The sequence below is a fragment of the Kalmanozyma brasiliensis genome (genome assembly GCF_000497045.1).
Source record: "Kalmanozyma brasiliensis GHG001 unplaced genomic scaffold PSEUBRA_SCAF1, whole genome shotgun sequence".
In the NCBI taxonomy this organism is placed as follows: Eukaryota; Fungi; Basidiomycota; class Ustilaginomycetes; order Ustilaginales; genus Kalmanozyma; species Kalmanozyma brasiliensis.
Genome location: NW_015961948.1, coordinates 434,546 through 458,979, shown reverse-complemented (window position 1 = coordinate 458,979; position 24,434 = coordinate 434,546). Strand labels below are relative to the sequence as shown.

At 58.1% G+C, this 24,434-nt stretch overlaps 11 protein-coding genes across 11 annotated transcripts; 8 read left to right on the top strand and 3 right to left on the bottom strand.

Annotated features, from left to right (window-relative positions):
• Nucleotides 1–429: 429 nt before the first annotated feature.
• On the top strand, nucleotides 430–1,059 carry PSEUBRA_000198 (uncharacterized protein; the record flags this gene model as incomplete). Its single annotated transcript, XM_059464332.1, has 1 exon — nucleotides 430–1,059. The coding sequence occupies one exon, from the start codon at nucleotides 430–432 to the stop codon at nucleotides 1,057–1,059; it is 630 nt and encodes a 209-aa protein (XP_059321036.1).
• A 478-nt stretch (nucleotides 1,060–1,537) lies between these two features.
• On the top strand, nucleotides 1,538–3,439 carry PSEUBRA_000197 (Rad21/Rec8-like protein, N-terminal; the record flags this gene model as incomplete). The annotated part of the gene is made up of 1 exon (XM_016435811.1): nucleotides 1,538–3,439. One exon carries the CDS (start codon nucleotides 1,538–1,540, stop codon nucleotides 3,437–3,439), a length of 1,902 nt encoding a protein of 633 aa, XP_016294800.1.
• Nucleotides 3,440–3,930: 491 nt separating this feature from the next.
• On the top strand, nucleotides 3,931–5,697 carry PSEUBRA_000196 (Major facilitator superfamily; the record flags this gene model as incomplete). The annotated part of the gene is made up of 1 exon (XM_016435823.1): nucleotides 3,931–5,697. One exon carries the CDS (start codon nucleotides 3,931–3,933, stop codon nucleotides 5,695–5,697), a length of 1,767 nt encoding a protein of 588 aa, XP_016294799.1.
• A 133-nt stretch (nucleotides 5,698–5,830) lies between these two features.
• Nucleotides 5,831–6,464, bottom strand: PSEUBRA_000195 (uncharacterized protein; the record flags this gene model as incomplete). The annotated part of the gene is made up of 2 exons (XM_059464331.1): nucleotides 5,831–5,904; nucleotides 6,038–6,464. 2 exons carry the CDS (start codon nucleotides 6,462–6,464, stop codon nucleotides 5,831–5,833), a joined length of 501 nt encoding a protein of 166 aa, XP_059321035.1.
• A 405-nt stretch (nucleotides 6,465–6,869) lies between these two features.
• Nucleotides 6,870–12,014, bottom strand: PSEUBRA_000194 (Transcription elongation factor SPT6, YqgF domain protein; the record flags this gene model as incomplete). Its single annotated transcript, XM_016435793.1, has 1 exon — nucleotides 6,870–12,014. The coding sequence occupies one exon, from the start codon at nucleotides 12,012–12,014 to the stop codon at nucleotides 6,870–6,872; it is 5,145 nt and encodes a 1,714-aa protein (XP_016294798.1).
• Nucleotides 12,015–12,972: 958 nt separating this feature from the next.
• On the top strand, nucleotides 12,973–13,878 carry PSEUBRA_000193 (JAB/MPN domain protein; the record flags this gene model as incomplete). Its single annotated transcript, XM_016435821.1, has 1 exon — nucleotides 12,973–13,878. The coding sequence occupies one exon, from the start codon at nucleotides 12,973–12,975 to the stop codon at nucleotides 13,876–13,878; it is 906 nt and encodes a 301-aa protein (XP_016294797.1).
• A 752-nt stretch (nucleotides 13,879–14,630) lies between these two features.
• Nucleotides 14,631–16,655, top strand: PSEUBRA_000192 (Synaptojanin, N-terminal; the record flags this gene model as incomplete). Its single annotated transcript, XM_016435818.1, has 1 exon — nucleotides 14,631–16,655. The coding sequence occupies one exon, from the start codon at nucleotides 14,631–14,633 to the stop codon at nucleotides 16,653–16,655; it is 2,025 nt and encodes a 674-aa protein (XP_016294796.1).
• Nucleotides 16,656–17,216: 561 nt separating this feature from the next.
• Nucleotides 17,217–18,506, top strand: PSEUBRA_000191 (Oxidoreductase, N-terminal; the record flags this gene model as incomplete). The annotated part of the gene is made up of 1 exon (XM_016435820.1): nucleotides 17,217–18,506. One exon carries the CDS (start codon nucleotides 17,217–17,219, stop codon nucleotides 18,504–18,506), a length of 1,290 nt encoding a protein of 429 aa, XP_016294795.1.
• A 312-nt stretch (nucleotides 18,507–18,818) lies between these two features.
• Nucleotides 18,819–20,747, bottom strand: PSEUBRA_000190 (WD40 repeat; the record flags this gene model as incomplete). Its single annotated transcript, XM_016435798.1, has 1 exon — nucleotides 18,819–20,747. The coding sequence occupies one exon, from the start codon at nucleotides 20,745–20,747 to the stop codon at nucleotides 18,819–18,821; it is 1,929 nt and encodes a 642-aa protein (XP_016294794.1).
• Nucleotides 20,748–21,169: 422 nt separating this feature from the next.
• PSEUBRA_000189 (Protein of unknown function DUF947) lies at nucleotides 21,170–22,564 on the top strand (the record flags this gene model as incomplete). Its single annotated transcript, XM_016435817.1, has 1 exon — nucleotides 21,170–22,564. One exon carries the CDS (start codon nucleotides 21,170–21,172, stop codon nucleotides 22,562–22,564), a length of 1,395 nt encoding a protein of 464 aa, XP_016294793.1.
• A 523-nt stretch (nucleotides 22,565–23,087) lies between these two features.
• On the top strand, nucleotides 23,088–24,425 carry PSEUBRA_000188 (uncharacterized protein; the record flags this gene model as incomplete). The annotated part of the gene is made up of 1 exon (XM_016435814.1): nucleotides 23,088–24,425. One exon carries the CDS (start codon nucleotides 23,088–23,090, stop codon nucleotides 24,423–24,425), a length of 1,338 nt encoding a protein of 445 aa, XP_016294792.1.
• Between the last annotated feature and the right edge of the window lie 9 nt (nucleotides 24,426–24,434).

The window sequence follows — 24,434 nt, the reverse complement described above, 5'->3', positions numbered from 1 at the left end:
TCGCAAAGTTATGCTCTCACGTTGCATCACACCTTTCTGCCTTCCTCCCACATCTAATCTCCATCGATCCCACCGACAGCGAGTCCCGCTTTCACAGCACTGCCCCAAGTGGCTGTCATCGGCGCACAGATCCACGACGCTCTTTTTCTCCGGTATCCGTGTTCTTCGTCCCTCAACTACATAAGACCTGTCAAGGTGCTCATCCATCTCCAAGCTGATCACAAATCACGACACATTCAAGCTCAGCGACTGTATCCCCTTGCATCTCACTCATTGACCTTTCCGAAGGACTTAAAGGCCTCTCTTCTTCAAACTCTGCTCAGGCTCCACTCCCTTCGTCGACCAGGACGACAACCGCAAAAACATCTGCACTCCTCCCTCAACTGGTTAGAGACCGTGCTTCGGCCCGCATTAAGCTCTGCCGCAACCATGCCGAGCTCAGAGACGGTCAGGGCCATCATCTTTGTGAGCTTGGCCATCCTTGGATGTCTCATTCGAACCTACATTCGAACCGCAAATGGCGAAAAGGAAGACGAGGTGCACTTCTGGTCTTCGCCTTTCAGTCAACTCCAGCAACAAGAAGGCGCGCAGTCTGGTGAGGACGTTGCTCCTCTCATGCATCAAGTCGAGCCGCATTACAGCAGAAGCGCTCATCGTCCACGCAGCACAAACACATCCAGCGGCGAGGTCAGCCAGGCTGTGTCGGTCCAGCACGACCAGCCCCCTCGTTTCGCACCCTTCCTTGCCGAGACCGTGCCAGAAGCGGATGAGGACGAATTCCTCACATATGCGCCTGAAACTCGACAAACGAGGTTGATACAAATCTGCGATGGCCCGGAAGTGGACGAAGCCTATGAAGACTGGGCTGCGATGCACCATGCACTCGGAGCTGCCCCCGAAGATGCCGAAACCAGCATCGACAACCTCTTGCAGCGCAGACAGATGCAGAAATCTGGTATGCACTCGCTCGGTCACTTTGACAACTTGGGGTCGAGTGAAGCCAGCACGCCCACAATCTGGACGGCACACTTTCCTGCAGCTCAGCTTCGGCCGTACTAAGTTGGCTGTGTCATTTGATTGATCATGTTTCAAGCAAGGTCCTTGTCGATGCAGCAGCCTCAGCATTAAGGTTCAGATTCTAACTGCGATCTCTCTGCTTCGGCCGACCGGCTTTTGGCCATCATTCATAACGCTGCAAGCTCGAGATCGAGCATCTCAAACGTCACGCTCTCCTTGTCCCTATTGCTACACCATATACTCATCGAGACTCTGTCGCCACGCTCTTCCAAGAGCTCTGCGACAGACCCCCAACGATACCCTCGCCCTTTCCTCGGAGAGAATCTTCCTCTCGCGCGGCCTGGGCTTGTAGTCTAATCGCATTCGCATCTGCATTCCATCTCTCTTCTCTACATTGCTTTCACCTCTCTATGTATGCTATATAAGTCCACCCTCAGAATGACATCCGTCCTTTCCACCACCCAGCGCCCTGCTCCGTCTCAGACCAACACGACATTCCTTAGCCACTTTCTTTGACATCATGTTCTACAGCCACGACATCCTCTCTCGGCGCAAGACGGGACTCGGCATCGTGTGGCTCGCAGCCACTCTCGGAGATCGAAGCGTCGTTCGACGTCTCAGCCGCAGAGACATTCTCAGCGTCAACGTCCGCAAAGCGTGCGAGTATGTCAGCCATCCGACGGAGCCGCTGGCGCTACGACTGTCGAGTCAGCTCATGTACGGCGTGGTCAAGCTGTACGGCCACCAGACCGAGCTGCTCTACCAGGACGTGTCGAACGTGCATAGCGAAGTTCGGCGACACGTTCTTGCCGGCGGTAGTTTTGATCTCGAGACGAAAAACATCGACATGCGTAGACCGGTCAGGAGCGTAGATGCCATCACACTGCCTTTGGATCTGGCATTCTTCACACTCGACTTTGATGCGACGAGCGGATTGATGTACAGGGTGAGCGTGGAGCCGCCGGAGAGACGGGAGATGCTGGAGGAGGCGCTCGGAGACGGGTTCAGGACACCGACGCCAGTCTCGTTCATTGCGGAAGAGGGGAGGATCACATTGCCGGGTAGAGCGTTTGAAGAGGACGAGCTGGGACTGCCCCGTGGGTTTGGCGAGGGAGAAGAGTTCTATCCCATGTTTGGCGAAGGTGACTACGACGAGGAAGAGATCGAAGGGCTCGACTTGGGTCTCGAAGGCATCGAGAGACCAGAGGCCTTTATCCCAGGCGCACCCGAAGGCATCCAGCGACGCGAAGTGGGCGACGAGACCGCTGCCACCATCGGACCGCTGGTCGAATGGCCAGAACTCGAAGAGAGACTCGCCGAAGAAGCTGCACGTATGGAGATCGGCCCCATCATGGAGGGCGTCCCCACCGTTGTTCCTGCTCGTCGCCCTAGAGATGAAGAGGAGGAGACGGCCGAAGTGGAAGCTCTCCTCGCTCCTGCCGTTCGACGCCCGCGGCCGCCACCTCGACCCTTCGATGACCCCGAGACGATGCTAAGCGATGCAGAGATGCGCGCTGCACGGGCCGACTATCCGTTTCGCATGGCAGCCCACCGTTTGGCCCAGCAGACTCGTAAACAGACGCGAGCAGCCGATGCCGCAGTTCGTCAAGCCATGTTTGGCCCACCCGAGGATCTCTCGCTCCACCCGATGCTGACTGAAATGTGGCAGATGACCGTGGGAGAGCATCTGCAGTCCCGACGAGCTCGACTGCGGGAGATGCGAGCTGAAGCGGTACTCTCTCCGATCGACGAGGCTCCTCCTGTCCCGCCTCCTCCCACACCTATGGATCTGGACGAGCAGGAAGTGGGCGTGGCGCGAGCGGCCGTCGAGCCCGAGATTCCAGCCGCCCTCCGAGGCGCTCGAGAGTCGCTGCCCTGGAACGTCTTTATGGAGCACCGCCGTCGATCGTCCATGATGCCGTCTATCTCACACGAACGCGAAACGACGCCGCTGCGCCTGCGCGAGGTCTCGGTCGAAACGCCCACTGGACTGCGACGACTGCCTCCGCTCGAGTCACCACTCTTCCCTCCCGCATCACCTTCCACCGCGGTCCCATTCGACGACTTTTACCAGCCACCCCTCTCGCTGCCCGGCACGCCATCCGTCGAACGAATCAGGCTGGGCCTGCCCACCGCCCCTGCCGCGCCGGCGGAACGCTCCCCGACGCCTCCATCTCAGATCTTCGAGGAAGACATGGAGGAAGAGACACGCAACTTTTACGAATACGCTCGATCCATCCGTCAGCAGCTCGAGGATCCCAACTTCTTGTTCTTCAGCGACCTGGCGCCTGTAGCGTCTAGCACGCCGGCTGTGGCTGCTCAGGCTTTCTATCACACATTGGCTCTGGCGACGCGCGGCAGATTGAAGCTTAAGCAGGACGAGCCGTACCAAGAGATCCGTATCACGCTTGTCAATCCCTGAATGCTGAAGACGATGCATGCATGATACTCTGTCGAATCGAGTTCAATGATGACAGCGAGAAGAGAGCTCTTTCTACGAGGGCTGCCGGTTAAATTGTGCCTTGCTGGACGGCGGTGCAAGCACGTTTTTCACAAAACACGGCGGCGGCGGTGAATTCAGGCGGAGTGTCAGAGTGCCAACTCGAGGATCGACCGCATATGCATCTCAGATTTCTCGTTCCGCACGCCCACCGACCAGCGGCTCGAGGTTGAATGTGCTTACTCCTGTCCACCTTTACCTTCATCCGCCTATCATCGCGGCCTTTGCTCCTCACTTTCAACACTGAAGCTGATCGACCGTCGATAGCGCCATCGACTCGGCGATATCCGTTGCTCGGTCTTAAAAAAGTGGTCCTGCTCAGCCCCCTACAAGCGCGGTATCACAGCACACCATCCATCGAGGCAACCAACCACCCCGTCTCAGTTCGCAGCAGCGACCAACCATCTGCCACAATGGCTCTCACCGAGTCTTCCGCGCCTCTCACCAACGGCGCATCGCAGCCCCTCTCCCCCGAAGAGCGCAAACGTCTCCTACGACGCAAGATCATCTCCCTCGCCGGCTCGGTATGCGTCGCCCTCTCCGCCGGCTCCAACTACGCGTTCTCCTCCTTCGCACCCCAACTTCAAGAGTCGCTCCACCTCACCTCCACGCAGATCAACCTCATCGGCATTGCGGGCAATGCAGGCGTCTACCTCTCGTCGCCGCTGTGGGGGCGGTTCATCGACAAGCGCGGGCCGCACACGGCGCTCATCGTTGCAGCTGTGCTCGTGCCGATTGGGTACTCAGGTCTGTCGCTGAGCTACTCGGGCGACTGGTCGTTGCATTCGACAAGCCTGTTGTTCGGCCTGAACCTGCTGACTGGCTTGGGAAACAGTGGCGGGTTCACAGCGGCGATGAATGCGCAGGCCAAGAGCTGGGGCGGCAGTCGGAGGGGTACCGCAACCGCGCTGGTGTTGTCTGGGTTTGGGCTGAGTGCCTTCTTCTACTCGTCTCTGTCGCATCTGCTATTCCCGGGCAACACCGGCGACTATCTGTTGCTGCTAGCCTTCGGAAGTATGACGAGCATGCTGATCGGTCTCGGGTTGATCAAGATCATCCCACCCATCGCGGAACCAGACGAAGACCGACAGGATTCCCCACAAGCCGCGCGCGACTACCTACGCCGTCGAACCTCCTCGGACATCGGTGCGCGCGCTACCATCTGGCAGCAGCCCGAGACGCTTTCCGGCTCCCCCTCCGACGACGAGACCGAAGCCGAATCCTCCCGCAACGCCACCACCCGCCTCGACGAGGACGGCGACATCGATCCCGAATCCCAAGGTCTTCTTTCGGGTCGGGACGAATCGAAACGCGATTCGGCCACGGACATCGATCCGGCGCATATCGACATTTCCGGTCGCCGTCTCTTTCAGCAGCTCGACTTTTATCTCATCTTCCTCGTCATGACGCTTGTCTCCGGGGCGGGGTTGTTGCTGATCAACAATGTGGGGACGATCACCAAGACGCTGTGGGATTTCAATCATCGGGACAATCCGGTTCTCGTCGCTGCATCCAACGCTCCTCTTCGCAGGACTGCGTTCGAAGCGATGAAGCTGAGCGCCAAGTCGTCCGTCCAACAGTTGCAGGCGAAACAAGTCTCGGCCATCTCGCTGTGCAATTTCTCGGGTCGAATCATCATTGGTCTGCTTTCGGACTTGCTCGTCAATCGAACGGGTACGGCTGCGGATCGCGTATGGCTCCTGATCGTGGTGACAACCCTGGCGCTGGCGAGTCAGATCCTGGCCGCTTACCCAGGCGCCATCGGAACCACCGACGACCTCTTCGCCGTCTCTTCCCTCACGGGTTTGGCCTACGGTACACTCTTCGGCGTATGCCCCACTCTCGTCTTCGAATGGTTCGGCATGAAGCATTTCAGTCAGAACTACGGTTTCGTTTCCCTCTCCCCCGTCGTTGCAGGGAACGTGTTCAATTTGCTCTTCGGACACATCTACGACTCTCATGTTCCACAGGATACGACGATGTTAGCCACGGTGCTCGAGGCGATGAAGGGACACAGGGACGACCATCCCGCTGCGAGACACCTCTGCATGGACGGAGAGGAGTGCTATCGTCAGGTGTTTGTCGTTACGAGCATAGGATGTGCGCTGGCGGTGGTGATTAGTGCAGGGTTGATCTGGAGACGCGCAAGGAACGTGCCGAGGTTCATGAGTCGTGGGTGATCGGTTGCATAGGAATACACACTCTTTACACAGATCTGGTCTGCGAAGTGTCGCAGCGGAAGGCGTGTGAGCACCGACGAGGTTGCACAGCATCATGTTGAAATGGCAGATGAAGTTGATTGATGCGAGAGTGCTATGCGGTGGACGAGGCGCCTCGCCAGAAAGCCGCCGCAAAGGGCGTCCCTAGCGTCTTGTACCGATTGAACACTGTTGTCAAAGACAAATCCATTCCATCGGTCAGCGTCTGCATCTCTTTTCATCGCTCGTTTTCTTCCCCCATCTTCTCTCCTATTCGACCTATGTCGCATCGATCGAGGCAAAGGTAGAAGGTGTGACTTACAAAAGTATCCAAACTTCCTACCGAAAAACTTGCCGGCAAAAGGAAAAATGATGATCTGAAACATCAACTTCAACTGATCCAGTTGCTCGTCCCATTCCTTTTGAAGGGCTCGATCGTGTGAAGAATCAGTGCTGCTGTTGCTGCTGTGATCGCTATCTCTTCTGCGCCGACGGTGTTTGCGACGACGTGAAGAGGAGCGCCAGGCGGAAGAGTCGTCGTATTCGGCCTGCGATAGGTCGAGTTGACGTTGCGCTAGTTGGGAGAAGAGAGAGGTGGGCGCAAGAGAGGAGGAAGAGGAGGGATCGTCGAGGTAGCCGCTGGAGCTCGGTGGATCGGAGGCCGAGGCAAAGGTCGGTGCGTTCGTGGATGATGATGCGCCAGCGGTCGTAGAGCCGACCGTGAAGGTCGCACCGTCCGCGTCGGTCATCCCAGGTTTTCTGACGTCGGATTGGAGATCCGATGAAGGTAGGCTCAGCCAGGCACCGTTGAGTGTGAATGCGACGAGCGTGTGGATGCGCAAAGGGAGGCGATGATGAGGGTGAAGGGAGAGACGACCGTGCTGATGGCTCAAGCGCGATTTCTGAAAAGCCGCATGAACCCTGAAGATCGCCCGTCTCTACTCCACTTCGCGAGACGCTCCGACTCAACACTCGCACGCTCAAAGCTCGACCCTCAAGTCATCCTCAGCATCGCCTTCGTCAGCGCTCTCAGCATCGTTCACGTCGACGATTCTCACGATGCGTGTCCTGTAGATCAATGCGATTGCTTTTTGGGATGGAAAGGGATACGAATACATTCAGTGAAGCGAGAAAAGAAGCGCAGCGTGCAACGGTCAATATCTTCCGTAGCCTCCGCCGTATCCACCACCACCGCCGTTGTTGCCGCTGTAAGGCTGCTGCTGACTGCTACGGCCACCGTACTCCGCCTGCGCGAAGCGATCGGGGTGCATGCCGTGCGGCACTTGTGGGCGCGAAGGAGGCGGGCCAGGCTCGCCGCCAGCACCTCCATACGGTGGAGGGTAGTTAGGAGGCGGGCCGCCGCTGGCCATGCCAGGGGGCATCATGGGAGGCGCACCGGGCATCGAAGGTGGGCGACCAGGAGGAGGTGGGGCGCCGTATCCTCCGCCTGCACCCACACTCAGGCCGTTGCGACCGTAGGCTCCACCGCCGTAAGGGTTCGGCGTCGCCGAAGCCATGTTCATCATAGGCGTACCGTAGCCACCTGCCGCAGCCAGTCCAGGCGTCGCACCACCGGCCATTCCGGTCCTCATAGCGCCATACGGTGTACGACCACCCATCGGCGTCGCACCACCGATACCAGGAGCAGGCGTGCGTCCGCCTCCGTAAGGAGTCTTTGCTCCGCGTCCCATCGATGCCTGCGTGGTGTACTGCGTCTTGAAGGCGTTGCACAGCGCAGCGACGTCGGCGAGCTGATCGGCAGGGCCCAGCTTGAACGCGTTGGGAAGTACCTTGACCGGCGATGTCTGGATCGCGGCATCTCGATTCGCCTTGAACGAAAGGTTGAAGTAGCCAGGTCGGTCCCTGTTGAGACCGAATGCGTACACGGAGCGCGACGGGTTGGCGAGCGACCAGTTGGTCAGGTAGCGCTGCAGGTCTTCCTCGTCGGCGCCCTTGTACTTTTCGTGGTTCATCATCATCTCGACCATGTGAACCATCGGCTTGACGTGGTTGACAATGAGCTCGTCGAGATCGGAGTACGAGCCCATGCCTTCGATGCGCAAGACACGTCCGAGCGAATACTCGCTCTCCTTGTCGAGCTCAAGGACGTCGATGTTCTGATACACGTCGTCGTCCACCTTCCAAGTCACTGCGAGGTGATCGTCGCCCTTGCTGCTCGGACGCACCACAACCGAACCACGAGGCTGGCTGCGCAGGAAAGCGACGGCCGACTTGTAGTTGAAGTTGTGGTAGTTGGGGTGGTCGATGACGCGGTTCTGTCGACGCGCCTGCACTCGAAGCTTGGCCTTGGCTGCTGCTTGCTCGTTCCACTGCTCGGCTTTGCGCATGTCGTAGAACTTGGGATCGAGCGGCGTCTTGCCCTGGTGGGATGCGCGATGCTGGGGCTGCAAGTCCCAAGGCTTCATGCTGAGATCGACGGAGCAGTTGTCGTAGTCGATCTTGAGAACAAGGGCGTCCAGCGTCTGTTGCGGGCGCACCAGATCACGCAGACGCACCGAGCCAGGCGCATAACTGTCGCTGGTGTTCTCGGCCTCGATGGTGCCTTCGATGCCAGAGTCGAGTCGACATCGGATGTGGCCCTCCTGCATGCGATTGCCCTCTTGCACCCGCATCACCTCGACTGACACAACAAAACCCTTGTCGAGCGTCTTGAGCGTCTCGCCCGTGAACATGGTCATGATCTCCTGCGGCGAGGGCTCGCGCTGCCTTTCGCGCAGGTCGTCGTAGGGCTTGATCAGCTCGGTTCGACACGAGTGCAGCGTCGCGCGCTTTCGCTCGCCCTTGCGCTCCAGCAGCATCATGGCGTAGTTGTCGAGGTCGAGCGTGTTAAGCTTGTCCTCCGGGTCAGGATCTTCCATCAGCTCCTTACACGGGAGACTCGGGTGCTCTCCTTCAAGATCCTCCTCGTGCTTGTTGAGCGCATCGGCAGCCATTTTTCGAGGGAAGTCGTAGTCCTCGGGATGGATACGCGTGCTGTCGAGGACATCTGGCACATCGTCCTCGTCCGCCTCGAGGAGCATGTCCTGCTCGATACGCAGGAACGAGGCGCAGTTCTGGAACACCTGGAACGTGAGGATGCTTCGCGAGATGAGCAGCGTGCGGTTGATGAGCGTGCCTTCGAGCTTGGTGCTGATGGCGTTGACGAGGGCTTGAGCCTTCCTTGGACCGAGACCGGCCACGAACGGCAGCATGGTTTGTAAGTAGGTGCTTGTCGTGGCCTGGTTGATCTCGACACCATTCTCGTTGACGACAGCACCGATGTTGCGCTCAAAGTGGAGACGCAAGCGATCCTGCGGCAGCAAGCGCTGGTTGGGATCAAGGATGACGGCCGTCAGATCGCTGCCGAGGGCCGCAAACTCGTTGACTGGCGATTGGGCGTAGCGAGCCAGCGCGAGACAGTAGCGGCCCAACTCGCTGAGCTCTGGGAACTCTTCGGCGGCACGGTTGCTGTGCTGGTAAATGCGGGCGACATCATCATGGCAAGTGACGACATCGATGAGGGCCTGATCGCGTTCGAGATCCGAGTTGAGACGCTCCTCGTCGCAGATTTCCTGGTGCGCCATCGCAGCAAGCTCCGTGACGTGCTTCTTGAGCTCGGCTGTGCGAACACTCCAGCCACTCACCACCACGACGTCCGGCTTGCGCTGCTTGAGAAGCTTGATGAAGTCGGCACGATGATCGTCAAACACGGCCTTGCCTCGTGAGCGCTCCATCTCCATCTCTCGCTCCTGCAGCTGGCGCGGAGTGAGCGGACGAAGGTCGTCAAAGGTGGCGTGCTCTCGAAATCGACCTCGCTCGTCGAGATAGACTGCATGCACCACGTCCTTTCTGGGGTCACCACCGCCATGCGACACGGCAAGGACGCGCGGGATGCGGTCCTCTTCCTCGATCTTGGGATCGCGGTTGCGCGCCATCATGCTCTTGGACATGAAGGGTCCCTCCTGAACACGCTTGGTGATGAGAACGTCGAGGTGTCGCAACAGCGTCTCGCGAGCCTCTTCCCGGAGCCATTCCTTGAGCCAGATTCGTCCGTTGGGAACGAGGTGAGTCTTGAGCGAATCGCGGATGACCTCGCGCCTTTGATCGTTCCAAGCCTTGCTGACGTCGCTGACCCCTTCGCTTGCATAGTTGTTGTAGAGGCGGTTCTCGAATCGTGTCAGAACGACCTCCTTGACGTTGATGTCGAGCTTGATCAACAGCTCATCCTCGGCTTGCAGCATCTGCAGGTACTGCGAGGGCTGCTGAGGAACGAGGCGAGCGGGCTTGTTGGCGATGAACTTGAAATTGGCGTAGGGATGCTGGTCGTCGATGACGGTCATGCCGCGTTCCGTCGGCTCAATGTTGATCTCGGCAGCGTCCTTGAAGAGTTGACGGATCTCCCTCTTGAGGATAGGATCTTTTCCAATCTCCTGGCTGAGCATCATCTTGGCTTTTGCGAGAGCAATCTCGGGCGAATGAGCTCCCCACGCGGAACCCGTGAACTGCTCGGCAAACTTGAACGGCGACTCTTCGGGATCACGAGGCGAGTACTGGCGAGTATGGCTGGTGATGTTGGCTGCGAGTTCGTCGGAGGTGATGCCGAATTTCTTGGCGAGCTCTGAGAGGACCGTGTTCTTGTTGCGCTCGTACTGACCGACGAGACTGGGTTTCTTGAAGCCAGGCGTGGCGCTCAGAACGGCTTCGCCGTTCAGCGTAAGACCCTCCATGTCTTCGGCAGCTCCGTCCGAGTCTTTGGCCGCGAAAGTCTGCGCATCGCGCATCTTCTGACCGTAGCGAAGGGTGAGATACTCGGTAATGTCGGAGATCTCTTCCAGACTGGAAGCTTGCGCAAGCATGCCCTCGAAGGTGCGCCTCTGCTGACTCGAAGCGTCGGTGGCAGCGACGTTGTCATCCGCGTTCTCGGGCTTGACGTCTACATGGATCTTGTTGAAGGTCGCGCGAAGCTGATCTTTGCGGACGAGCAGGGTCTTGAACTTGAGGCCAAGTCCACTGAGCGTGTAGAGCTCCCTGCGCGTGAGGAGATCGATGGGGCGATTTCGTTGCTCGATTTCGTCAAAGATGAGAAGCTCGAGCTCGTCGAATCTGTGCTGAAAGAGGAAGGGCACCTCGAGAAGGTCATTGAGCATGTGCGAAAGCATGAGCTGGACGGCGTTGATGAACTCGGAACGTTGAGCGTGGAAGAGACCGGCCTCGTCGAGGTACTCGGCGGAGGTTCTGGTCGAGATGCGTGTAGAGGCCCACTTTGCGGCTTCGAAAAGCTCGGCGTCCGTGAGCTTCCGCTCGAGCAGCTTGAGGCCCTCTTCGCCAGGACATGCGAGCTGAAGACGTTCGGGAATATCGATCCGCTTGATGCGCTCGTCCTCTTCGGTCAACATGCGCTCTGCGATCTGGGCGGGTTCGAAGATGTCCTTGTACGCCATCTTGCTCTTGCTGCCCTCCTCAAGCGCATCCTCTTCCTCGTCTTGAAGGGCCCAGAAATAGTCTTCGCCATTGCCAAAGATCTCGTGCACCTCGTCCCACGCCTCGGCGTCGATGCCGGCCTTGGCTGGGTTGGCTCCGGACCCGGACATGCGTGCCCTGCGCTTTTCCTCACGCCTCTCTTGTCGTCGAGCTTCACGCTCATCCTCGTCGAGGCCCTGCATCTCCTCGTCATCTTCGTCCTCTTCGATGAAGTCGTCCAGGCCGTCATCTTCGTACCCTCCGACAGCCTCACGTTGCTTGCGAGCGACACCGGCTCGAATGGCTTGGCCGACGGAGGGAAGGTCCTCGTCGTCGTCATCGTAGTTGACGCCCCGACGCCCTGAGCGAATGTCGTCCTCGTCATCGTCGTCATCTTCGAAGATCTGGTCGAGTGTCTTTTTGCGAGCGGCAGCTTCGTCGTCTGCTGGTGGAGAAGCAGAGCCTCGTCGGAAACGCTTGAGACGGCCGGCCTCTTTGCGCCTAGACTGGCCGGTGTTCTCTGCGAGAAGCTCGAGATCATCCTCGTCCACTTCGAAGTCCTCCACGTTTTGCTTTCTCTTCTTTTTGCGCCTACGACGTTCTCTCCGCGCTTCGTCATCCTCCTCTTCCTCCTCATCGTCCTCTGCGATGAAGCCCTCTGCAACGCGTCGGGCTTCTTCGGGATCATCTTCTTCATCTTCGTCGCTGCTATCTTCGCCTCCCGAGCCGACAAGGTTGCCGTCTCGCCTCATGAGGTCGACGCCTTCGCCCTCGTCTGATGGCTCTCCCTCCTCGTCATCTTGAAAGTAGGGAGCGGGAACCCTCTCCTCGTCAGCCATGATGGAAGGCTGCTGAGACGAAGTGTCGGATCAGTCAGGGGACTGCCGATGTGTGAAGCAAAAGGAGGAGCGGAGTCGCTGTCGCTGAGTGGCCGAGACGGTTTCGAAGCAGGAATACGACGATTGCGCTGTTGATGTGACGAATGCTTCTCCTTTGTCGCAGTAAGCACTTTGACTGGCGCTCGGAAGACAGCGTAGGAGATCAATTGTCGAGTTTGATGATGGTGAATGAGAGGTGCAGAGCCATGAAAATGGATGCCGACTCGATGAAGGATGGATGTGGTAGGTGGAAGATTGGTGCGGTCAAGGAGCGGTGGATTCAAGAAGATGAGATGAGTTGAGGTTGGCAGCTGCGTTGAACCAACACGGTCTGAGCAGCAACTCAGCTCGACTCGATCAGATCAGGTGTCTCGTTTCTAACATCTGGAATCCATTTTTCTTCCTGCTGGTCCATCAGGCAGCGCAGCGCGACACAAAGGGCCCGCTCACTGCTTTGAACAGGGTCTTGGACGTAAATACAAGTTGAGAGGCACAATTGAATTGACCAAGACGCGCTTCTATGGCTCGAATACAAATTTGAAGCTCAAGAAGAATTGAGTTGGATTTTTTCTTCGCGAGTGCTTCTCGTGTGCTCAGTCTGAAGCTCGAACGGATCCAGGCGAGCAGCGCTGTGTGCAGCTTTCTTCGCAGGAACACCACTCTTGACCATCAAAGACGGCGACAACGGCGATCTTCTCAACATCCCCTCACACTCTCACCAACCCTCAGCGAGACTTGAACGTCAAGTCCGCATCACGGAACGGACCAAGACCTCGGCCAGGCTACATCCACCGGACACGTTCACCGCTATCGACCGATCTTTGTTCGACCAGGTCCAGCTTCCACGCCCACTTCGAAAGAAGTCTTGATTCGCACATCGCTCCCGCAGATTCCATCTTAGGTCCAGTAGTTATACATCATGTCGCTCGCCGCATCATCCTCATCGGCCCTTCACCTCGACTTTCCGGCCTCCACCGGCTCGGGTGTGATGCACTCTCGGTCAGTCACCGGTGTCCACGTTCACCCTGTCGCCCTTTTCTCGATTCTGGATCACTACCTCCGACGCAACGATGGCCAGCACCGCGTGATTGGTACTCTGCTCGGTACCCGCACCGAGTCCGAGATCGAGATCAAGAACTGCTTTGCGGTGCCACACTTGGAAGATGAGGAGGAGGGTCAGGTGCAGGTCGACATGGAGTACCACCGTAACATGTACGAGCTCTGCCAAAAGGTGCGACCGGATGAGGTCATTGTCGGCTGGTACGCCACTTCGCCAGAGCTCAACACCTACAGCGCTCTCATCCAGGACTTCTACTCGCGGGAGACCGCACCTCACCAGGCCGTTCACCTTACCATGGACACTTCGATCGACGGCTCGAAAGCTTCAGGACTCGGCATCAAGTCGTACATCTCGTCGCCATTGGGCGCGGCACCCAAGGCCGAGAACTGCGTCTTCCTGCCCCTTCCCACCAACCTTCTCCACTCGACACCGGAACACTCGTCATTGTCTCTGCTCGCATCTCAGAACATCTCGTCGCCATTGAGCGACCTCGATGCGCTTGCCGTCAGCCTCAAGCAAGTGCAGGCGCAGCTCGACCGTGTGCTCACCTACGTTCGTGCGGTCATCTCGGGAGAGAAGGAGGGAGACAAGGCGGTCGGTCGCTTCCTCAACGACACCATCAGCGTCGTACCTGCTGGCATGGATGACAACAAGCTCGAGACGCTCTTCAACGCTCACCTCCAGGATGTCCTCATGGTCTCGTACCTTGCCAACGTCGTTCGAGCTCAGGCCGAGGTCTCGTCGCGTCTCACTCTCCTCACCTAGATGTGAAGACTCGCATGATGATCAGACACATGCCTCGAGCAGCCAGTCACACTTTCTGCGAGGCGCAGGCCTCGTCAACAGCTTTGCCGGCTGTCCGACTGAATTCAAAAAGCGGTCAATACTTCACCCTCCGCACCAGTGTCGGCGTTCTCCACTTGTATATGTAGCCAGATTGTGGTAACAAAACTCTTTATAGCATTGTCATCATGGTAGTGTGATGTCGACAGCGCGAGCCTTTATCGAGAAGCGACTCTTTAAATCATCAAGGCGACGACACGCAGATGGCCTTCTGGGATGTGTGATGTGCGTTCTTGACCTCGAGCCTGGCAAAGCAGCTGTTCTTTGTCACTTCGAGGGAGAGCAGCCGTTCGCTGGAGGGTGAAGCTTAGAATATGTGAGAAGAAGTCGAATCGGGCGATTGGCAATCGGGCGGGCAGGGTTTCACACGGAGCGGCTGTCGACGTGCACCGTGCTCGCTCCTTTTGCAAGCGAAACGTCATAGCAAAATTCGGCTTGATGGCGTGTGGCAGCCTGGAATCCCCGCAATTTCACATCACTTAGCCTGGCCTGAGCTGAGTCGGAAGAAATCTCTCCTGGACGACCTCGCCTCGCTCTCTACCATTATCGCCTCAGCTCTACACGAAGCCTTCGCACAAGATCGTCAACGCTTGGAGATTTGCCAGCCTGTATCCGCCTGTAACGAGCATACACCGATCTTCTAGAGCTCATCTGACCAAGGTCGACCGCCCATCATGTCCAAGTGGCACAGCGGCAATCCGCAGCTGTGGTCTGGCTTTCGATTGCGCATCTCGCCCCAAGCATACTTTTTCGAGCCAACATCCGCCTCTGGCTCAGAAGCCCCCGAGACGCTCATCATCGATCGCAATGACAGCACCATCCGTCTCTCCAAGGAGCCGGCTCCCTCGGGCGGTGACAAGACCATGTCGGTTCACGGCATTGTCGGTATCATCAAGCTGCACCGCTCCGAGTTTGTCGTAGTCATCACCAGCAAGAAGAAGGTCGCTGAGATTGCTGGTGCCGATGTCTTCATGGCCACCGAGTTCCGTACGCTTCCCCTCGACAAGGAGGCCAACCCTTCGCTGCTCAAGCACCCTGTTGAGAAGACGCTCCTCGGCTTGCTCAAGGCGCACCTCTACAGCGCTCCGTTCTACTTCAGCTACGAGTACGATCTCACCAGCAGCATGCAGCGTCAAGCAGGTCTCAAGCACGATTCGGCTCCCCTCTGGCAACGCACCGACGAGCGCTTCTTCTGGAACCGCTTCTTGATGCAAAAGTTCATCCAGACCTCCCAGTCCAGCGGTCAGGATCTGTCGCGCTTCATCCTCCCCTGCGTCTTTGGCTTCCTCGAGGTCAAAGAGGTCACCATCAACAACCACGCCTTCGTCCTCGGTCTCATCGCTCGTCGATCGCGTCACCGCGTGGGTACCCGATACTTCTCTCGAGGTATCGACCTGGACGGCAACGTGTCCAACTTCAACGAGACCGAGCAATTCATTATCACCAACCCGAAGGGCGGTCAAAAGATGACAAAGGCCAATGGCAGCATTCGCAAGAGCTACGTCCAGACGCGAGGCAGTGTGCCTGTCTTCTGGGCCGAGGTCAACAACCTGCGCTACAAGCCCGATCTGCAGATTATGGAGAAGCCCGAGACCACCGAAGCGACTCGACGCCACTTTGAGGACCAGGTGGACCGATACGGCGACAACTACCTCGTCAACCTTGTCAACCAGAAGGGCTACGAGAAGCCCGTCAAGGAGGCCTACGAGCGAGCTGTCGAGAAGCTCGGCAACCCTCAGGTGCACTACACCTACTACGACTTCCACCACGAGTGCAAAGGGATGAAGTTTGAGCGCGTCATGGATCTCATCGATCGTCTGCAGAAGATCGGGCTCAAGCACAGCGACTACTTTGCCATCGAGGACGGCAAGGTGGTGAGCGAGCAGAAGTCGGTGGTGCGAACCAATTGCATGGACTGTCTCGACCGCACCAACGTCGTGCAGGGTACCTTGGCACGCTGGATGCTCAACGAGCAGCTGCGCAAGATCGGCATCCTCTCGGACGACGAGCAGGTCGAGACCAAGTCCGAGTTCATGCACATCTACCGCAACGTGTGGGCGGATCATGCGGATGTCATCTCGAAGGCGTACAGTGGCACGGGGGCGCTCAAGACGGACTTTACGCGTACGGGCAAGCGATCCAAGGAGGGTGCTTTGCAAGACGGTGTCAACTCCATCACGCGCTACGTCAAGAACAACTACTTTGACGGTGCACGACAGGACGCGTACGACCTCTTCACGGGAGCGTGGGAGCCATCGAAGGGTCTTCCTCACCCGGATCAGCGAGCGCTGCTGGTTCGTGCTATGCCATGGGTCTTCCTCTTTGCCCTCTTCATGCTCTTCGCCAGCGTGGTACTGCCTCGTCACACCGCAGCGCAGACCATCGCCACCGTCGCCGGCACCGACGCGGGTGATGTCGTCAAGAAATCCACCCTCTCGTCCCACCTCTACTTCTTCACCCTCTGGCTCGTCGTTGCTGTCGGCAGTCTGCAGTTCATGGTCTCGAGAGGTTTGGACTATGTTGCTTGGCCAACACTCAACCGACCGGACGAGACCATCTTCTATGATGGACCTGGCTTCAAGTCCGGTGCCAAGGGCAGGACGGGTGTGATCAACCCGCTCAAGGGCCAGAGGCAGAACGGCGAGCTCAAGAACGCTGGTAGGAGGGGGGAGGCTTACACGATTCCTTCCAAGATCTAAAGCAGATGGGTCAACCGGAGATGTACCGTCGTCGGCAAAGCTTGGACAGTGATACTCGCGCAATCGTAGATACCTAGAACTCGAACGCCTGCAATGAACACATACCTTCACACGAAAGACGGAACGGTCTGCATGCACGTGATGATCACCATCTTGGCTTCCGTATCGGTGAATTCCGAGATCCTTTGAAGCCAACTGGTGCTAGTCCACGTGAGTGTAGGCGTGGACAAGGACATGGGTGTGGGCGGCAAAGTGGCGGATCAGAGTTGGCTGATGGTCGTAAATCCGAAAGCCACGCAGGGCGCGGACCCTTCCGGACCGGTCGTGCAGCTTGTCGGCGCCGCGTTTTCCACCGAGGCACGGCGAATTCCTCAATCTTGTGCTTTTCCCGAGGATCTTCCTGGCCCCCAAACCCTGAATGCGTGGTCTTGTGGGGCAGCCGCTCGCATGCCAGGCCCTGTGACAGCTCACTCTGGTCATATATAGCCATCGTCACCGGTGCGACACTCCTCCTCACCATCACACTCTAATATCCTCTTCGCTTCAACCTCTAAACGCAACATGTCGAACGGACTTCCTACCGTCCTCGCCGTCGGCACGGGCGAATACACCACCGGCTTCGTGGGCAACTCGGAGTCTCCTTCCGACAAGAAGCTCGGCGTGGTGGGTCTAGTCATGTTCGATCTGCGTCGTCGCGGTCTCATCGCCCCCGAGATCAAGATGGTGGGAACCAACGGTGATAAGTTCCCCGGCATTCGAAATCACTTTGCGAAAAACATCGAGAGCAAGTACCGCGATATGTCGACCGAGTTCACCTCGTATCCTGCTGCGGGCGTTCGCGATGGGGATGCGTACAAGACCGCCATCGATTCGCTGAAGGCAGGGGATGCCATTACGATCTTTACGCCGGACTCGACGCACTTTGACATTGCGCTGTATGCGATCCGACGAAAGGTGCATGTGCTGGTGACCAAGCCGGCGACGCAAACGTTGAAGGACCACCAGGAACTCGTCAAGGCGGCACGGGAGGAGGGCGTGCTGTGCATGGTCGAACACCATAAGCGGTTCGATCCGGCGTATGCGGATGCGAGAGAGCGCGCAAGGGCGGAACTGGGCGATATGAACTACTTCTACTCGTACATGTCGCAGCCCAAGAACCAGCTCGAGACGTTCAAAGCCTGGGCGGGGCGCGATAGCGACATCTCGTACTACCTCAACTCGCATCACATCGACGTATGCCTGTGGATGGTCCAAGGACGGGCGATTCCTCTTCGTGTCACAGCAAGCGCTTCGCAAGGCATTGCTGCGAGCAAAGGCTGCGTGCCCGAGACCGAGGACACCATCACGCTCCTCACCGACTTTGCCATCCTCGACGACGCCGGAAACGTCCAGGAGGGTAAGAAGGCCACGGCCATCTTCACCGCCTCCTGGACCGCCCCGCAAGGCGCAGGCGTTCACTCGGAACAGTACTTCCACTACGTTGCGTCCCAGGGCGAGACGCGCATCAACCAAGCCCGCCGTGGCTACCAATTTGGCAAGGACGATCCATCCCAACAATCCACAGGTGGTTCTTCGACCGACTTCAACCCGTTCTACATGCGCTATACGCCCGACGCAGAGGGGTACTTCGCAGGACAGCATGGCTACGGCTATTTGAGCCTGGAGAACTTTGTCAATGCGTGCTCGCGCATCAACCGCGGCGAAAGGAAGGTCGAGGATTTCGACAGGATTCTGCCGACCATCAAGGATACCGTGCTGACAACGGCCATTCTCGAGGCCGGCAGGAGGAGCTTGGATACCAAGAAGAGCGTCGAGATCAAGTTTGACGGCCAGGAGTACTCGCTCGAGTAAAGTGGTGCTGCAATGACATTCCATGTGGTGATTTCAAGACGGGTAGCGATGGCGACCAGTATGCCTGCTTGTGACCCGCCTTCGCGCTTTGTGCCGCTCGATCGAGCCATTGCCAAGGTTATCGAGCGAGAAATAGCCGTATCCATGCTGACCGACAAAATCGCTTTCTGGATCCGGAGTGTATCGCATGCAGAACGGGTTGAAGTCGGTATATCATACGCTGGTCCCCTGCTGGGACGCTTCACTCCTCACGCGGACGCTTGCCGCAGCTTCATACCCTGTCTGGCTACTGATGTTTGCATTGACATCCTCTCACGAGCGCTTCTTGAACATGTCCAACGCAGAAAAGCTCTCGTCATCCTGAGCAATACCCGCCGCAGCCTTCCTCTTCCTCTCCGCCTGCTCCTCTTTCCTCATCTTCTCCATCCTCGCTTTCACCGCGATGCGGTTCGGATCGATCACGTTCTCCCTCTTCTTCCTGAGGTATCTGCTGAGGGCCTTGTTCTTGCCTCTCATCCTGTTCTTTTCCTTCTTCGGTGCCGTATCGTGAGCGGCGATTTTGGCGGCTAGCGAACCGGTCATAGGCTCATCTTCCACCTCTCCGTCTCCGACAGGCTCGAGTGGGGATGCATCCGGATTGTCCAACTGCATCCGCTCGATTCGGCTGAGCTGCGAGTACGCCCGACCATCCGCACTCCTCGCCACTGCCTCCGGGTTTCTCTTTGAAATCTCCGAGAGGATGCGATCCTGTTCGGCAGCCGACACATTCGTCTCCGCGACATGCACCGAACCGAGGATGGTCGAATCGATCGAGATGAGATCCGGTGAGATCTTGTCGAGCAGCTGATGAACCTCTCGTTCGCGTCGAGCATTGCGCGTCTCGAAAGGATCCAGCTCGGACGAGTCAAAGTTGGGTTCTCCCGCTCCGGGCACCAACAGACTCGTAAATCCACCAGCGTGCCCAACACCAAGGACGTCTTCGAAGGGGCAGAATTTCACCTGCAGCGGTTCGGCGCGCGGGAAACCCTGGGTGATGTACGGTCCAGGTGGGGCGTTGCCCAGGGGTGCGTGGGTGTCGTAGACCGAAACATGCGGTCCCCATGCAACACCGAGAAGACCGCGTTGCGAGAAGGCAATGTCAGAGGCGGGTCGACGCGCTTGCCATTCGCGCCGGGGGCCTTTACCGAGCATGCGTGTGTCCCAGATCTTGATCGTACCGTCCATGCCGCAGGTGGCCATGTCGCGACCGCCGGCGCGAGTGTCGATCGAGATGCCTGTCACTGGTCCACGGTGCGCGAGCAGCTTCACAGCGGGTGTGGAGAGGTTGGGAGTCCACAGCGTCACCGTTCCGTTGGAATGACCGAGATGCAACACGGCGGTAAGCGGGTTCTGCGCCATCGTGTTGCAGTTTCCTAGCCCGGTGCGGTGCTGGCTGATCAGCGTTCCCGTCGAGGTGTCCTGGTACTTGAGGTAGCCTGTGGCGCCGACGGAAGCGAGGAGGAAGTGATACGGCAGAAACTCGAGCCGATTGACATCCGTGTGGTTCTTGAGCTTGTGGATCTCGATACCCGCGTCGTCGTAGATGTAGACGTACTTCTTCTGGGCTGCGGCGAAGAAGCTGTTGTTGTGCAACCACTTGACATCACGCACCGTCTCGCGGACTTGGATCTCGCAGCTGAGCTTGCCCGTTTGCCAGTCGAATGCTGCCAGATGGCCCTTCCGCCCACCGATGACGAGGTGCCTGCCATTCCGCGTGTAGTCGCATCGATATGGACCTAGCCCAACGCCCTGTTTCCCGCCATCCAGCTTGAGCTCGAAACCTTTCGTAGCTGTGTCGATGCCAACGTTGTCCTTGATCTGCGCTTGTGTCACCTTGAATGTTCGCTCGAGCTCGCCTTCCGTCTCGATCATCCCTGCGCCCTCACCCGGGGCCGATGTGTTGAGATACTCATTGGCAAGACGAGCTGATTCGGCCGCACGCTTCTGTGAGAGATGCTGATGGACGAGCTTGCTCTTGAGCTTCTTATCCTTAACGCTCGTGACGGCTTTCGGAAGCTTGGCGTCGCGGACGGAGGCAGGCGTGGAGCTCTCAATCGAGCGTGGGAGGGAGGTGGCGGATGAGATTGAGTGCGCTTGCTTGTCGAGCGCCTCTTGGCTGTGGAAAGGCTTCTTTTCGCCATTAGATCTTGACTTCTTGGAGCCGTTGGCCGGGCGAGACGGCTTGGAAGGTCCTGCCTCCATGTTGGCGAGGTTGGCAGCGACTGGCTGTCCGTCGCGGTTTATGCCACGTAAGAGCTGGTTCGAGGGTTGTCAGCTGTGTCGGCTCAGATCCGCTTCAAGGCCGTTGCCGTGATGTCTGCTGCACCTTCGTCGTGCGAGCGTCCGAGAGTCCTGTTACGGGTCGATTCGCCGAGCAAGGTGTGTCGTGATGGTCGAGGGAAGGAAGTATGCTCCACACGATGTCGAACAAGAAGAAAAAATCTCGAAGTGGGGCGAAAGCAACAACATTTTTTCTTTTGAATTGCCGAACCCTGAACTGAGCTCAATCTTTCAAGTCAAAATTTGGTCTTGGACTATAAACTGAGCTGCAGGGCAAACCTTCTGAATATACTCCACTTTCTTCTCACCTTTCTTCCCTCACATCATCATATCTGCGACTCAAGATGGCCAAGGCAGCAGCGTCACGGCAGCAGCCCAAGAGAGCGGCAGTCTTCGAGCAGGACTCGGAAGACTCGGACGCTGGATCGCTGCAGCTCGAGTCGGGCAGCGAGCTAGGATCGGATCTGGAGCAAGATGATCAGCAAGATTCCGAAGAGGAAGAGGAGGAGCGACCCAAATATGCGCAGTTCATGGACGATTCCGACCTCGACGAGGCTTCCGATGACGAGTCGTTAGAGGACAGCGAAGGGAGCGACGACGATGCAGCTCACGCCCACAGCAGCGACGAAGCAACGTCCGCGGAAGACGACGACGAGGACGATCTCCAACAGCAGATGAAGGAGATTCCCTTCTCGGCATTGATCAAGGCTCGACAGCAGATGGACGGATCCGCCAGCGACGACGACTTGTCCGAGCCGGACATCTCGGACTTGGAAGAAGACGAGTTTGCGCACGACCGCAAGCGTCTCACCCAGGCGAAAGCAGGCAAGCAACCGCAGCGCAACGGCCACGCCAAATCGTCCAGCAAAAATCTCGACGCAGACGAAGCGCTGGAGAAAAAGCGACGCGAAGTGCGCGAGCGTCTCCGCCAGCTCAATGGCTCCTCATCCTCGAGCACCCCCGATGCGTCCGACAACGCCTGGGCGGAAGCACGCAAGCAGCGCGAGCAACGTCGATCCGAAGAACGCAAAGAGCTCGTCAAGCGCTCCAACAAGAACGCCCCCACCGAGGTCTCGAGCAAGCGCCCCGTCTCTCGGCGTCGCAACGTCATCGAGACCGGTTCCGCCCAAGTGCGCGATCCTCGCTTCGAGTCGCTCTCTGGCAGCGTAAACCGGGATCTTTTCGCAAAGTCCTACTCGTTCCTACCCGACATGTTCAAGGACGAGCTGAGCACGCTCAAGAAGACGCTCGCCAAACTCAAGAAGCAAGAATCCGCGCAAGCCGGGCCGAAAGCCAAGTCGGAACAGGCGCTGGCGATCCGCGAGGAACGGGCGAAAGTCGAAGCGGCACTGCGTCGCGCGGAAGGACTGGCAGGCGAGCGCGAGAGAAGGGCACGGGAGTCGAGCGTCAAGGGCAAGATCAAGGCGCAGAACAAGGAGAGGGTCGAGAAGGGGCTGCAGCCGTTCTATCCCAAGAAGAGCGAGGTCAAGCAGATGTTGCTCAAAGACAAGTACGATCGATTGGCAGGCGGGGCGGATGGGGAAGGGAGAAGGGCGAGTGGGCAGGAGAAGAAGCAGCTCAAGAAGGCGCTCGAGAGAAGGAGGAGGAAGAATGCGCAGAAGGAGAAGAGAGATATGCCCGCGGGTATCGGATTTGCGAGGGATGGTGCGGCTGTCCCGAAGCGGAAGAGGATGGAAGGAGGGAGCAGCGGCGACTCGGGCAAGCGCTCGAAATACTAGAGTCGATGCCTTTCTACTAGCATGTCATCGTCGCCAGCCTTGCCAGTGTGTGTCTTTTGAAGTGTCCGTCAAGGAGAGCGTTAGTAGAAGGGGTGGAGGATTTTTCGCAGGTCTAATGAATGTTTGATCGAACGCTATTGCATTTCGGAAAATTCGGGACGCGACGCGCGAACGACCCTGCAGCACCGAATCCAACACCATATTTTTGTCCACCTTGACACCTTGGCAACATTCCCAAACAGTGTCCACGCAATCACCATCAGCATCCGCACGACTCTACATTCCTTATACCCATACAGCTTCCTGGCTATCAGCAGCTCAGTCGCTCTATCTGCTCGTCGTCGCTACCCATCGCTGAGGATTTCGCTCGCTTTCATCCGCCATCGTTTTTCAGGAACATCTCGTTGGCATCATCTTCGACGTACCACGCACGACAAACGACTAGCCTTCACGGCTTCTGACGCAGCTTTACGCATACCACTCCTCCGTGCTCCACACGACTGTCCGTCCCAGTTCTATCAGCATGTCTTCCACACCAACCAGCACGCCCTCCCGCCGCCGCGCTGCGCCGGAAACCCCCGGTTCGGCGCGCTCCACGACCTCCACCGCGGGCGACCGCACCACCCTCCTCGACCGGACCGAAGAGCTCGATCTCGCCATCCACGATTTGCGCCGGCAGATCTCCGCCGAGCGCTCGCGGCGACACCGCCCTTCCACCTCCCTCACCCTTTCCTTCCTAGACCCCACGCTCACCGCTTCGTCCATCAAAGCCACCCTGCTCGAAAAACTCCGCTCCATGGACGACGATGCGCTCACCTCGCTGCTCACCGCTTCCACCTCCGCTTTGGGTCGCTTTGTCGGCGGGGAGGTGGGCGAGGTGCTAGGTGAGATGGTGCCGAGCAAGACCGTAGGTGTCGAGGGAGTTGGTAGTGCGAGTGAGATGGATCGACGATTGGGTTCGAGTGAGGCAAAGGAAGCGTGGGTGCAGATTCGACAGCAACGTCTCGCCTCACTCCTCTCGCACCTGTCCACATTCACACTGTTGGAGATCGACACTCTCACCACCACTTCGCCGAGCAGAGATACCAGGCGGATTCGGTTGAACGGAAACGTGGCGCGGCTGTACCCGCTCGACCTGTCCTTTGACGTCGTCGACTCTGGTCCGTCCCCACAAGTTCAGAAACTCACCGCCAAGCTCCCCCCTTGGTTGGTGAGCGCATTGGACAACCCGCACAAACAGTACACAAAAGCGCTCAAGCGGAACGACCTCCCCTGTCTGCTCCTCATGCTGCGTACCATGGTGCCCCTAGCCGCGCTGCGAAGAAACCTCTTCGTGTGGTTGATGCAGACGTACACCGCGTTGGCACGCGATCACGTTCGATCGTGGGAAACCGAGTACCGCGTCGACTTCACACCCTACCACCCTGGCGCCTCCTCCGGCACGGGTAGAAACAGAAAGGGGATGGATGAAATTCTTGGTCGCTCCCTGCTCGATCCTATCGCAGCGGAGAGGTTCACACTCACCAACGCACGCGGCGCCCTGTTGACGGCCAAATTTGCCATTAGGTGGAATCGGTTCGGCCACGCATATCCGGTGGTGAGCGCGGTGCCCGATGTGCCGAGGGATATGGTGGGTGGAAGCGAGACGTTCTTGCGCGGATTCGAGGAGGAGACGCTGCATCTGTTGAGAGTTGCTATCGACTCGAACGGGTTGATTGGGCTGCCGGACCAGGATGACGAGGAGGAGCTGGGGGAGGGCGTGGGGAGGTGGGGTGTGGGCGCGGCGCTAGCGGCGGTGATCAAGGCTTTCTTCAGGCTGGACGAGGGGGCCGCGGGCGAGAGCGAGAGTGGGGACGAGTGAAGGACGCTT